This window comes from Simochromis diagramma, unplaced genomic scaffold (assembly GCF_900408965.1).
Source record: "Simochromis diagramma unplaced genomic scaffold, fSimDia1.1 OVJJ01000241.1, whole genome shotgun sequence".
Lineage (NCBI taxonomy): Eukaryota > Metazoa > Chordata > Actinopteri > Cichliformes > Cichlidae > Simochromis > Simochromis diagramma.
The window spans coordinates 44,655-58,491 of NW_024386851.1; the positions used below are offsets into that span (position 1 = coordinate 44,655).

The 13,837-nt window shown below is 42.7% G+C and overlaps 2 gene segments (V, D, J or C); both read left to right on the forward strand.

The window, feature by feature from the left end:
- The first annotated feature begins 454 nt into the window (after positions 1-454).
- Positions 455-1,148, forward strand: LOC120732059. The segment is given in 2 exon segments: positions 455-506; positions 614-1,148. Coding segments are annotated over 2 exon segments (384 nt in total).
- A 1,704-nt stretch (positions 1,149-2,852) lies between these two features.
- Positions 2,853-3,322, forward strand: LOC120732063 (the record flags this gene model as incomplete). The annotated part of the segment is given in 2 exon segments: positions 2,853-2,904; positions 3,012-3,322. Coding segments are annotated over 2 exon segments (363 nt in total), but the record flags the coding sequence as incomplete, so codon positions are not given.
- Between the last annotated feature and the right edge of the window lie 10,515 nt (positions 3,323-13,837).

Here is a 13,837-nt window from a genome sequence, read left to right on the forward strand (position 1 = left end):
GGCATTTTTGGCATTTTTCTATCATTGGATAATAAAAAAGTGAAGACAGACAGTAAAGTGGGAAAGACACACAGTAAAGGGCCACAGGTTAGACTCAAATCCAGGCTGCTGCCCCCTCCCATGACCCACTGAGCTAAACTGGCACCCTGCACAGTCCTGATAGGCCAACACTTGGATTGGGGTGAGGAAATCTCCTTTCCAAAAAAAAATCGTTCTTTTGAAATAAATTACAGTGGACATTGTGAAAAACTGATTAACTGATAAACAGCATCAACTATTTGAGCCAAGTAGCTGTTGTATTCAGTCAGATGATTTCCATAGAGAGGCACTTTGCATCAGCAGCACCATGCTCCAGTGCTCTGGGAGAGTTTATAGTCCTGAGAGTTGAACACTGGATGACTGACAGCTGTCCTTCATCACAACAGAAGCCACAGAAATCCTCCTCATCAAAAACATGACTTTGATCTGCGTCCTCATCTGGACTCTCCTCTGCTGCTGCTTCACAGGTAAAGTCCAGAGAATCAAACTCCTCTCCTCTATCAACATCTGTCCCTCTGAAATGAAGCCCACAAAACCATGAAGCTGCTTTATGTTTTTGTCTCTGTATCCTCAGAGTCCAGAGGACAGATCACAGTGACTCAGCCTGGAGCAGTGAGCTCTGCTGTGGGAGGAACTGTGAACATCAAGTGTAGGACCAGTCAGAATGTTCATGTTTGGAACAACAACCATCTTTTATCCTGGTACCAACAGAAAGATGGAGGAGTTCCTAAACTGCTCATTTACTATGCTAGCACTCGATATTCAGGGATTCCAGCTCGTTTTACAGGCAGTGGATCAAACTCTGACTTCACTCTGACCATCAGTGGAGTCCAGGCTGAAGATGCAGCAGTTTATTACTGTCTGAGTGAACACTACATTAACAGCCAGCATGTGTTCACACAGTGAAAAGCCATCATACAAAAACCTCTCTCAAGTGCAGAGACTGATACAGTTGACTGAGTACACACACTCAAAGAAATACACTGGGTTTCATATCTTAGTGAGGATATCTAATTGACATGATGCTTTTCCTAACTGCTTACTATAACCTTAACCATCAAAAGTGAATGCCTAACTATAACCTAACTGTAACCCTGACACTAAAACCACTTTTTGAGACTCAAATACCTTTAAACTCGTTTGGGACGAGCGTTTTTTTCCCCATAAGTGACTGTTGTTCTCCACAGTATAGTGGCATACCTCACGTGTAACGCACATTACAAAAAAACCCCCAAAAAACAAAACATGTGGGGAACCTCCTCCAGATGTCACTGTTGGTGTTTCTGGAGTCAACAAACATAGTGTGTATTATTTCATCAAAAGAAGTTAATTGGTCTCCATCACCCTCAGATTTACAACCAATCATGGGGTAGATGAAGGTAATGACGTGTTCTGTTACCAACAGAAAAATGGTGAAACTCCTAAAAAGCTAACTTACAATGCTGACACTTGAGCTTCATGACCTTTGACCTCACTCACGCTTCACAGAGGTTTTAGGTTTCTTGGAACCTTATCCCAACTTCACATAAATAGGATTGTTAGAAAGGTGTAAAAGTACACAACACACACGATGATTGTGCTCACTATTATTGCGTTTTACTGACAGTTATGAACTCAAGGAACACAGTCTGTTCCAGTCCAGCTCTCCCCGTCCCCGCTCGACTCTGTCTTCACTATATAGATGAACAGAAAGAGACAGCGTCATCAGTCAGTCGCCACCACCTGTGGCTCACCTGCCTCCCGGTACCGCCCCCTTGAGCTCACTGTACCACTCCCCTGCAGATGAGCCAAGGACCACACCTCCGCCACAGAAGGCAAATCAAATACACCCATTTTGGCTCTCTCTGTTATGGACACAGATGTACAGATTTGTATACAGAGTAGCATGAAAGACTCAAATGTAAGCACTCAGTAAGGTGCAGAAAAGTGCTGAACAATCATAAATTCTAAACAATCAGTTGTTTGTTTCTGCTCATTAAATTCTGGAAGAATTAGAAATGTGAAGGTCCCAAGTTCAGTCTGTGGATTTTACCTCCAACAGCAGCTTTTATCCAGGTACATGTTCTTGAACTTAAAGTGTCCGTGATGATAACAGAGATTCTATCGTGATGGGTTTTATTACTTAGTTTTATTCATTTGAATAAAGCTGGAATTCAGTTGTGTAATTGTTTGTAATTTGTGATTAAAAAAACATCAACAGCAGTGAACAACGATGCTTGATCTGCCCCGCTGTTACATGTCACATGGTTGTGATCATATAGCTACAGAAAGAGGTGTTATAGGTAGTGCTGTCAGAGATAACAGCCTCGTTTAAAAGATACTGATTGTGTCTGTTTGTGTTTTATAAGAAGTCCTTTGAAGCAAAGAGCAGTGACTGTACCTCCACATGTCTGAGCTCCTCACTCTCTGAGACTAAGCTCAGCTACTCTACAGCATGAACCTGTGACCTCGTTAATTCATATTTTTAATTAATCCAGATATATTCTTACTAAATATTATGATAAACATGTGAATCCATCAATGAACCATAAAACAAAACATTTAAATAATAGAAAATATTTTGGAATAAGAATATTCTGAAGAACAAACTGATATATCTGCTCAATACTACGATGGATTGAATCATTCCTGATAAACAGCATCGTCAGACTGATCCAAGTCAGTCAGATGATTTCCATAGAGAGGCACTTTGCATCAGCAGCACCATGCTCCAGTGCTCTGGGAGAGTTTATAGTCCTGAGAGTTGAACACTGGATGACTGACAGCTGTCCTTCATCACAACAGAAGCCACAGAAATCCTCCTCATCAAAAACATGACTTTGATCTGCGTCCTCATCTGGACTCTCCTCTGCTGCTGCTTCACAGGTAAAGTCCAGAGAATCAAACTCCTCTCCTCTATCAACATCTGTCCCTCTGAAATGAAGCCCACAAAACCATGAAGCTGCTTTATGTTTTTGTCTCTGTGTCCTCAGAGTCCAGAGGACAGATCACAGTGACTCAGCCTGGAGCAGTGAGCTCTGCTGTGGGAGCAACTGTGAGCATCAAGTGTACGACCAGTCAGGATGTTTATAACAACAACTATTTAGCCTGGTACCAACAGAAAGATGGGGAATCTCCCAAACGTCTCATTTACTATGCTAGTACTCGAGAATCAGGGATTCCAGCTCGTTTTACAGGCAGTGGATCAAACTCTGACTTCACTCTGACCATCAGTGGAGTCCAGGCTGAAGATGCAGCAGTTTATTACTGTCAGAGTCTTCACTATCCTAACAGTCAGTGGGTGTTCACACAGTGAAAAACAGTCGTACAAAAACCTCCCTCAGTCAGACTGAACAGAAACTGAAGTGACTGCTGCAGCTGGAAGATACTGCAGAGACTGATACAGTTCACTGAGGACACACACACACACACACACACACACACACAAATAAATGCTTTTTATACCTTAGTGAGGACATCTAATTGACTTAATGCTTTCCCCAGCCTCTTACCCTAACCTTAAAAATGAATCCTGAACTCTAACACCTAGCTTAAATCTTAAATTAACTGTATCCCTGACACTAAACCCACATTTTGAGCCTTGTGGCTATTTAATAATAGGAGACCAAAAAAAAGGTGACTTGACCATTTCTTCACCTGAGAAAGTCTTGGGTTGTCAGTGTTCTTTGGGTCATTATCTATTTGCACTGTGAAGTGCTGTCCAATGACTTTCCAACTACTCCAATGAGTAACATTGGCTCCAACATCTTTGACAGATGATGTGATATGCTTCAGATCAGTTTTCCTTCTTCATCATTTTCTTTTCCAATTATGCTGATAAAACTTCATCTTGGAACTGTTCCTGATTTTTCTGTGTTTTTCTGGCAAAGTCTAATCCAGTCTTCCAGTTCTTGAGTGTAACCAGCAGTTTGTAACTGGTAAGAGTTTCCTTTCATGAAGATGACTCTTGATCTCTTGGTAGTAGACTTAGACTATGATACAGCCACCTGGGGCTATTGTAGCTCAGAAGCATCCATCCAATGCATCCATCTCAGTCTAAATGTGTTTGAATGTTGTATAGAAAGCATTCCAGTAGGAAAAGCATACAAATTGTTCTTGTATTTCTTTATGGGTGAATGAGCAGAAAAGCACTATAGAAAAACCAGTCCATTTCCCCCTTAGAGAGTATTTTAGACTAATGAATATGACATGTAAAGTACTCAAAATTAAGCTGTGGTAGAATTTTTTTCCTTGAACTATGAATTCTGTCCTCATTCGTCCTCAATTGCTCAGTTATTTTTGAGCCTCTGAAAAAAATAAGTAAAAAAAGGAGTATCCTTGTGGCAAAGACATCCACATGTTATCTGCTCCAATACAGGACCAAATTTAGAGAACTTACTTTGAATTTCAGTAAAATGTTAATTTGATTGATCCATTACTAAACAGCATTATTTGACTGATCCAAGTCTGTGCTGACTTAGAGCCACAGCAACCAAAACAAAACTAGACCAGGGGATGTTAAAATATACTTTTCTGAATAAATATGAATCATATCATTTAGATGATTTTACAAATGACTCTCAAACCATGTTGACTGATCGAAATGACACCTGTGAATTCACATTGTGATGACTGCTTGTGATGTAATCCTGTTGAAGTCAGTAAGATCATTTCCATAGAGAGGCACTTTGCATCAGCAGCACCATGCTCCAGTGCTCTGGGAGAGTTTATAGTCCTGAGAGTTGAACACTGGATGACTGACAGCTGTCCTTCATCACAACAGAAGCCACAGAAATCCTCCTCATCAAAAACATGACTTTGATCTGCGTCCTCATCTGGACTCTCCTCTGCTGCTGCTTCACAGGTAAAGTCCAGAGAATCAAACTCCTCTCCTCTATCAACATCTGTCCCTCTGAAATGAAGCCCACAAAACCATGAAGCTGCTTTATGTTTTTGTCTCTGTATCCTCAGAGTCCAGAGGACAGATCACAGTGACTCAGCCTGGAGCAGTGACCTCTCCTGTGGGAGGAACTGTGAGGATCAACTGTAGGACCAGTCAGAATGTTGGTTTTTGGAACAACAACCATCTTTTAGCCTGGTACCAACAGAAAGATGGAGGAGTTCCTAAGCTGCTCGTTTACTTTGCTAGCACTCGATATTCAGGGATTCCAGCTCGTTTTACAGGCAGTGGATCAAACTCTGACTTCACTCTGACCATCAGTGGAGTCCAGGCTGAAGATGCAGCAGTTTATTACTGTAAGAGTTTTCACTATCCTTTCAGTCAGCGGGTGTTCACACAGTGAAAAACAGTCGTACAAAAACTTCCCTCAGTCAGACTGAATAGAAACTGAAGTGACTGCTGCAGCTGGAAGATACTGCAGAGACTGATACAGTTCACTGAGGACACACACACACACACACACACAAAATAAAGTGATTCATCACAAATTTGTGTCCCACTGCTATCGCATGCATGTTGTTTTCAACTTTCAAATATATATTTAACTAAAGAACAAACGTGGGCCATTAACAGATACCAGGATAAGTCTTGTTCATGACCTTTGACCTTAGAAGTGGAACAAATCCACTGAATCTATATCAAGATAAAATAATCTGAATCCAAAAATCTGAAAGTGTTCCTGATCAGTGAGGCTCAAAATAAAAACAACACACCTGTGAATTTAAGTGTAAACATATTGTTCTGTCCTCACTAGATGTGGGCGTGATTTAGCTTATCCAGTTTGACAGACAGTGAACAGAATGAGAAGAAGAGAATGCTTTGAACTGAGATTCTTCTTTACTTCGATCTGCATCTCCAGTTTACAGGCCATGTTACTGAGGCTTCTTATACATGGTATCCCTTATCCATTTTCATTTCTCTCCTTTCTCTTTTCTTTTGTAAAACTAAATAAACACAAAACAGATAATTACCTTCTCATTCACTGAACATACATAATGTACTAATTGAAACTTAGTTTTCATGGCAACCAGCAAAAAACATAAATCTTAAGGTTGCCTAAATTAAACATAAACATCACCTTCAGTTAACTAGCATTATTGATCATAGCAAGTTAGCAAACACATGCTAATATACAGTCGCTAGCACACAGCTTTACAAATGAGTAATGACCACAGAGATGAAATAGTAACTCAGTATATGCACATTACACATGCATCACAAATCAGATAGTTAAGGTTATAGTATGTAATGAAAACTTACAGGCATGCGTGGGCAAAGGTTTCACCTCCACTGAACACTTGTAGCAAACTAGCTGGGCATAACAACTTCCCAAGTACCAACTGTGGCCACAAGAGGGTGCCAAATCATACAAACAAAAGCATATTACCACATTAAAGTTATACCAACACACTCCCCGCCTGGTATAAATTATTTTATACCACTACTTCTTTTACTTTACTGTTTAGTTTCCTGTATACTTCAGTCTTTCTTTATAGTTTCCTTGGGGAACAGAAGGATGAGCTGAGAAACTGGACGAAGGTAAATCCTTGGAGCACCTTGTTTCACAACCCTAACCTCCACCTTTCTGATTTTATTATCTTGACTAGGGATGTTCTTAGCAATGAGACCAATAGGCCATTCATTTCGCTTGGTTTGGTCATCCTTCAGTAAGACAATGTCTCCGACTTGCATGTCCCTTTTGTCATTGATCCACTTCTTTCTGGACTGCAGTGTTGTCAAAGATTCTTGTCGCCATCGTTTCCAAAAGATGTCGGCTAGACATTGGACATGTCGCCACTGTTTCCTGTATAGGTCTTTCAAGTCAAACACCCCTTCGGGAGCAGACACAATGTTTGCCTTCTGAGTAAGAAGCATTGCTGGTGTCAAGACTGTCGGTGACTCTGGATCTGTACTCACCGGAACCAATGGACGAGCATTCATAATTGCCATCACTTCTGCCATCAAGGTGACAAGGACTTCACGAGAAAGACGGGTAGGCCCAGACTGCAGCAGCATGGCATCTAAGATCCGACGAGCAACACCAATCATTCTTTCCCATGAGCCTCCCATATGGGATGAGTGTGGTGCATTAAAGGTCCACGAGCAGCCTTCATTACTAAGGTAATTTCGGACCTCTGAGTCATCTGTAAAGATCCTTAACTCTCTACAGGCACCGATGAAGTTGGTTCCACGGTCAGACCTGAGAACCTTGGAAGGTCCTCGTATGGCAAAAAACCTTCTTAAGGCGTTAATAAAACTTGAGGTGGACATGGATTCAATCACCTCTATATGCACTGCTCGTGTTCCTAGCCACGTAAACAACACTGCCCATCGCTTGTTTTCTGCTGTGCCTCCTCTTGTTCGTCGTGACACTACACTCCATGGTCCAAAGACATCTAGACCAACTCTGGTGAACGGGGGTTCTATGGAAAGCCTATCCTCAGGCAAGTCAGACATCTTTTGCTCTTGAGGCTTTCCTCTGAGTTTGCGGCATATGATACATCCATAGATCAAGCTAGAAACCAACTTTCTTGCGCCAATTATCCACAAACCGGCTGAGCGAAGTGCCCCCTCAGTTAAGTGGCGACCTTGGTGGGCAACTTCCTGGTGATGATGTCTCACTAACAAAGTTGTCACATGGTGTCTCTTTGGGAGTATGACTGGGTGTTTTTCATCATATGGAAGGTCAGCTGAAGAGAGCCGTCCACCTACTCTAAGCACTCCATCCTGATCGATAAAGGGGTTCAACCTCCACAGAGGACTTGCTTCGGAAATTTGTTTCCCTCTCTCCAATTGTCTCACTTCTTCCGTGAATACTAACTGTTGAACACTCCAGATCACTCTAAATTTTGCCTGTGTTTGTGGATTTTGAGGGACTTGTTTTGAAAGCCTGGACCTGTAGCTTGCCACGCTGATGAGCTTCGCCATTCCATTTATCAGAGTTTTCCATGAGGAGAACCGTTCAAATCTCTGTGGACTGAGAGGTCTATCAGTAGCCTTAGTTGTCAGGGTGCTGACTTCTGGGCAAATCTCTGCATCGTGCTGTGGTTCAACAAGGTCAAACTTACTTAATGTCACTGATGGGGATACCTGTTGTTGGGCCTGCTTTAGGAACTGAGGACCAGTGAACCAGCTTGTTTTGTGCAGGAGACTTGCTGCAATCGGCCTTGTTGCGATGTCAGCTAGGTTGTTCTCTGTTGCAACATAATTCCACTGCGTGCATGTAGTGGACTTCCTAATTCTGGAGACTCTGTTGGACACATAGATGTAAAACCTTCGCGAAGCATTATAGATGTAGCCTAGCACAATCTTGCTGTCTGTGTAATACCTTACGGCATGCAACTCAAGGTCCATCTCCTGACAAATAAGCTCTGCCACCTCTACAGCAAGAACTGCAGCACACAGCTCCAATCGGGGGATGGTATGTGCAGGCTTGGGTGCTAGCTTGGATTTACCCATGACAAACCCAATGAAGCACTGTCCTTGTTTATCAATAGCTCGTATGTAGGCAACTGCTGCAATAGCCATTGACGAGGCATCTGAGAAGACACAAAGCTCTTGGTGCTGCATGGAGGACAGAGAAGACGGAATATAAGGCCTGGGTATGTGCAGAAGCTCTACCTCTGACAGGGAGTCTTTCCATGCATTCCATTGTCTTTCTTTGGCAGGTGGAAGAGGATCATCCCATTCACATGGTTCTGTGGTAAGTTCTCTGATGAGGGCTTTGCCTTGGACAGTGATGGGAGCAATAAAACCTAACAGGTCATACGAGCTGTTGACTGTAGAGTGTATGCCTCGCTTAGTGAAGGGTCTTTCTTCCTTGGAAACTTGGAAGGTGAAAGAATCTGATTCAAGACTCCAGCTCAGTCCAAGGCTACGCTGAACAGGAAGAGGATCTGTCCCTAGGTCTAGGTTTTTCAGGTCCTTGGCCAGATCATCAGCTGGAAATGCATCCATTACCTTGCTACTGTTTGAGGCAATTTTGTGTAGCCGTAAATTGGACTCAGCTAACATCTTCTGTGTTCCTTGAAGAAGACTGATGGCTTCTGTTTCTGTAGGGAGTGAAGTCAGACCATCGTCGACATAAAAGTTTGTGGTAACAAACTCCTTGCATCTTTGCCGTGCTTTGCCTCTCCTGCTTGAGCTGCTTTTCTCAGCCCATAGATCACCACAGCTGGTGAGGGGCTATTGCCAAATACATGCACTGTCATGCAGAACTCTGTCACATCTTTTGTGAGGTCATTGTCTCGGTACCAGAGAAAACGTAGGTAGTTCCGGTGATCTTCCCTTACAGTAAAGCAGTAGAACATCTGTTCCACATCTGCAGTTATTGCTATAAGCTCTTTTCGAAACCGCAGTAGCACTCCAACCAAAGTGTTGTTCAAGTCTGGACCACTTAAAAGGACATCATTCAATGACACCCCCTCGTGTTTGGCGCTCGAGTCAAAAACTACCCGTATTTGTCCAGGCTTTTGCGGATGGTATACTCCAAACAATGGAAGATACCAGCACTCTTCCTCAGGCTTCAAAGCAGGTGCTAACTCTGCTTGCTGACTGTCAAACATCTTCTGCATGAACTTAACAAAGTGATTTCTCATGTCTGCCTTCCTGTCGAGACTCCGCTTGAGAGTATGTAGTCGTTTGAGAGCCTGCTGGCGGTTGTTTGGCAGTCGCTGCCTATGTGTTACAAAGGGCAGAGGCTCGACCCAACTATTAGAGTTGTCTTGGTACATCTCGCTTTGCATGATCTTGAGGAAACGTTCATCTTCCAGTGAAGGTCCGGGTCTCTCATCGTCTTCGCTCTTGATGAACACTGTATCACCGAGGTTGTCTGTTTTGACCCCGTGATAAGTATCCATGTGGCTTTGAGTAGTGCATCTCTGCTGGACTGCTAACAGCTTTTCCTTTGCATTCATACTGTTGAAGCACGGGCTGAGATATGATGGTCTCCCATTGAGCAGCACGTTAGTTTTATAGGTTCTCACAGCAGAGCTCGGCTTATGTGTGCGCCCCAAACAGACATCTCCTATGACTACCCAGCCAAGGTCGAGCCGTTGAGCAAATGGAGCATCTGCTGGTCCATTGTGTTGTTCTCTCACTTTATGCAAATTCAACACATCCCTTCCTAGGAGCAGAAGGATTTGTGCGTCTGAATTGATGGGAGGGATTTTGTGTGCAATGTCCTTCAAGTGAGGAAAATGTTGTGCAACTTCAGGAGAGGGTATCTCAGACCAGTCTTCTGGAATCATATCACATTCCAGCAATGGAGGTAGAGGTACCTTGGTGTTGCCATCAATCGACTCTATGATGAAGTGTTTGGCTCACTTTCCACTCATTTCCATTATGCCTGAGCACGTCTTGAGTGTGTATGTCTCTGTGTTCCCGTCCACCTCGAAGATGTCAAAAAACATGGATCGTGCGAGAGAGCGGTTGCTCTGATCATCTAAGACTGCATATAGTTTGATTGCTTTCTCTCTCTTGCCAGAAGGATAAACCAGAGCTAGACAGATTTTGGCACAAGACCTAGGGCTATGCCAATTTCCACAGACTTCAGTGCACATGGCTTTAGCTGAGGTTGACACTGGCATGGCTTGAGGCTCCCCGCCATGCTTTCCTGTCTCTAGTGGCATTCTGAAGTTGTGAGGGGGTGGGCCTGGATGCAAAGCCGAGATGTGCTTGTCGCTTTCACATTCCTTACAAGTAATTTTGGCTGTGCAGTTCTTTGCTAGATGCTTGGTGGATCCACAACATCTAAAGCATATGTTCTTCTCCTTTAGGTAAGCTTTTCTTTCTTCAAGAGACTTACTACGAAAACTGCGACATTTCCTAAGAGGGTGTGGTTTCCTATGGAGAGGACACTGCTTGTCTGGGTCATCCCACTTATCCAATTCACTTACCCCCAGTTCACATGACACATCTGTCTTTCTTACTGATATCTGTGTTCTGTTGTACCTTATAGGTCGTTCAGCTTTCCCTACACCTGTTGAGAGAAAAAAGAAGCTGGGATCATTCCTGATTCTCGCTTGTTCTCGTACAAACTGGGAAAAGACAGAGAAAGGTGGGAAGGCAACGTTGTGGTTTGTTTTGAACTTGGATGCACATGAAATCCACTTCTCTTGCAATGTGTGTGGTAGTTTCTCTACAATAGGATTGACACCACGTGCTGTGTCGAGGAAAGCGAGCCCAGGTGAGTGCCCTTCTGCTTTGGCAAGTTCCAGTTCAAGTGAGAGGTCACCAAGTTCCCTCAGCCTGCTATTGTCTTTGGCAGATATTTTTGCAAAGTCTTCTATTTTCTTAAAGAGGGCATGTTCAATCACCTCTGGAGCTCCATATGACTCCTCCAAGCGCTGCCAAACCATTTCAAGGCTTGCAGCAACATTATAAATTTGCGCAGTGCTGACTCTCCTTGCTTGCTCAGACGACTGTGGTCCTAACCATTTTATAAAGAGGTCAAGTTTCTCTCTAGGTGACAAAGACAAGTCCTTGATTACATTTAAGAAGGAGGATTTCCATGTACGGTAGTCTTGGGGTTCGTCATCAAATTTCTGTATAGTAGTTGACACAAGCTCTCGTCTCATTAAATATTTTGCCACATCTGTTATAGCAGATGAGTTATTGTGGGTAGGTGGTATTGGCGTGAGTGGTTCAAACTGATGTGCTGGACTTGTGTATGTCCCATGATCGTGGTGATCACTGGGTGGATGTTGCTGTCTCAGCTCCTGATGTGTGAGGTCCTCCTCTTTCCACAAGGGTGCTTTGGGTAGAGCCACAGATGAGCTTGGATATCCTTTTTTAAGGTATGGTGATGACTGTGTGTTATCTTCAGCAGGAGTATTTTCTTGAATATTTTGCACATATGACTGACTGTCAGTGTAATCTTGAACTCTTTGCTTACAGTCTGCAGGGGTGACTGGGAGTTGCCCGCTTTTCTGGGAATTTTGTTCCTCAAGCTGAACAGCTGCCTCTAAGACCTGTGCTTCAGCTGATGCAGCAGCAGCCATTTTCTTCAGCTGTAGAATATGCAGCTGTGCTTGGATTTGAGCTTGCTGTTTCATAGCTTCCGCTTCTTGTTCCGCATAAGCCAACTGCGCTTGTGCAGCCTCTGCTTTGGCACTGTGCCCTGAGCGCTGCAACGCTTGCTGTTGACCTGTTGGAAAGTTTTGAGCTGGAACAGTATGATCTTGTCTCCAGAGATCCAAGTGTCTCTACCTGCTGGGCTTGGTTAGCTGATGGCTCAGACATTGTGAATACAGTAGCCGCCTTGAATGGTGAAATCTGCTGAATTGTATGCCTTTTTACTGTTCTGTCCTCACTAGATGTGGGCGTGATTTAGCTTATCCAGTTTGACAGACAGTGAACAGAATGAGAAGAAGAGAATGCTTTGAACTGAGATTCTTCTTTACTTCGATCTGCATCTCCAGTTTACAGGCCATGTTACTGAGGCTTCTTATACATGGTATCCCTTATCCATTTTCATTTCTCTCCTTTCTCTTTTCTTTCATTTACAAAACAAGTTTAAAATCATCAATATTGTACATGACTTACATTAATATTAACTGGAAACAAATAAATAGAATAAATTAATTAATTCAGCGACACAAAATCCACTTCATGTATATCTAAAACAATTTTTAAAATTCACATAAACTCAAAGTAATTTCAAACAATACTTGAAAGTTCTTCTTCTTTATATTATTGTTAGATTTTTTTTTCAGTTTAATTTTACTGAAATGTAGACATAATATTTTGACAGAGCAGATCTGAATTATCCTCCACGACACAAGAGGAAGATAAATAATTCCAGCATCAAACTTATTGTAAAGCTACGTGCTTTTCTCTTAAAATCAGAAGAGAAATTGTTAAATGCACTTTAACCCTTTAAAGCCGGTCGGAGCGGGAACGCTCGGTTTTGCGTAACTATTTTTAAATCCCGGTGGCACTGCAACCACGTAAGCTAGCGCAATAATTTTTTTTGCATATGAAACCGGAGGAGTTGTACTTACATCTTATGCCATCAGCTTGTCCTAGGTTACAGTTTCCTTCCACATATATCTTTGCAAAAACTGCATAAAAAGCACTTGCAGCAATAAAAACATAATATTCCAGAAACACGCTTTGCCGATCCGATCAGCTGTTTGTAACACTTCCTACGTCCATCAGCACGAACTATCGCATGTCCGCCATGTCCTGCCCGGAACCGGACGTGACGTCATTTTGCGGAAATGTAGTTTTTTACTATCAGGGCCTCATGAGCCTATACTGGTGTTTTTAAAAGTTATGTTTGACTTTATGACTTTCTGTGTCGTTTCTGGGATGCTTAGGACTCATATTGCACTGCTGGAATTAGTTTATTTTGATGCATATGCTGTTTTTTTTGCAAATTTGCATTGTAATATGTATTTTCGTTTTTCCTGCAGTATATAAAAATTGGTGTATTTCAAAAATAAAACTATGAAGAAACTCAAAATAAATTTCCTGTGGTGGGAAACTATTTTGTGCAACTTTTTTGTACTTACAGTTTTGAGGGATAAGCCTCTTAAATTTCTCTAACTAGAAATATATGTTAAAAAAAACAAAAACGATTTTCAATTTTTATGTACTTTATTGCACTTTTTTGCAATTTATGTAGTTACTATGGACTTAATGCATACATATTATTAAGATTTGGGCTGCCCCTCACCTGCCCCTCCCTTCCTTCCCTCCCCATCTCCAGCTGCCTCCCTCTTCCCGCTCCACCACAACCACCCACACATGTAGGGCCTTGGAGTAGGGGTATGTCACCAGGGTGCAGAGGAGGCTACCCCCCCCCCCCCCCCCCCCCTCCCCTGTCCCCTTCTGGCTGCCTCTGCCTCAATTTTA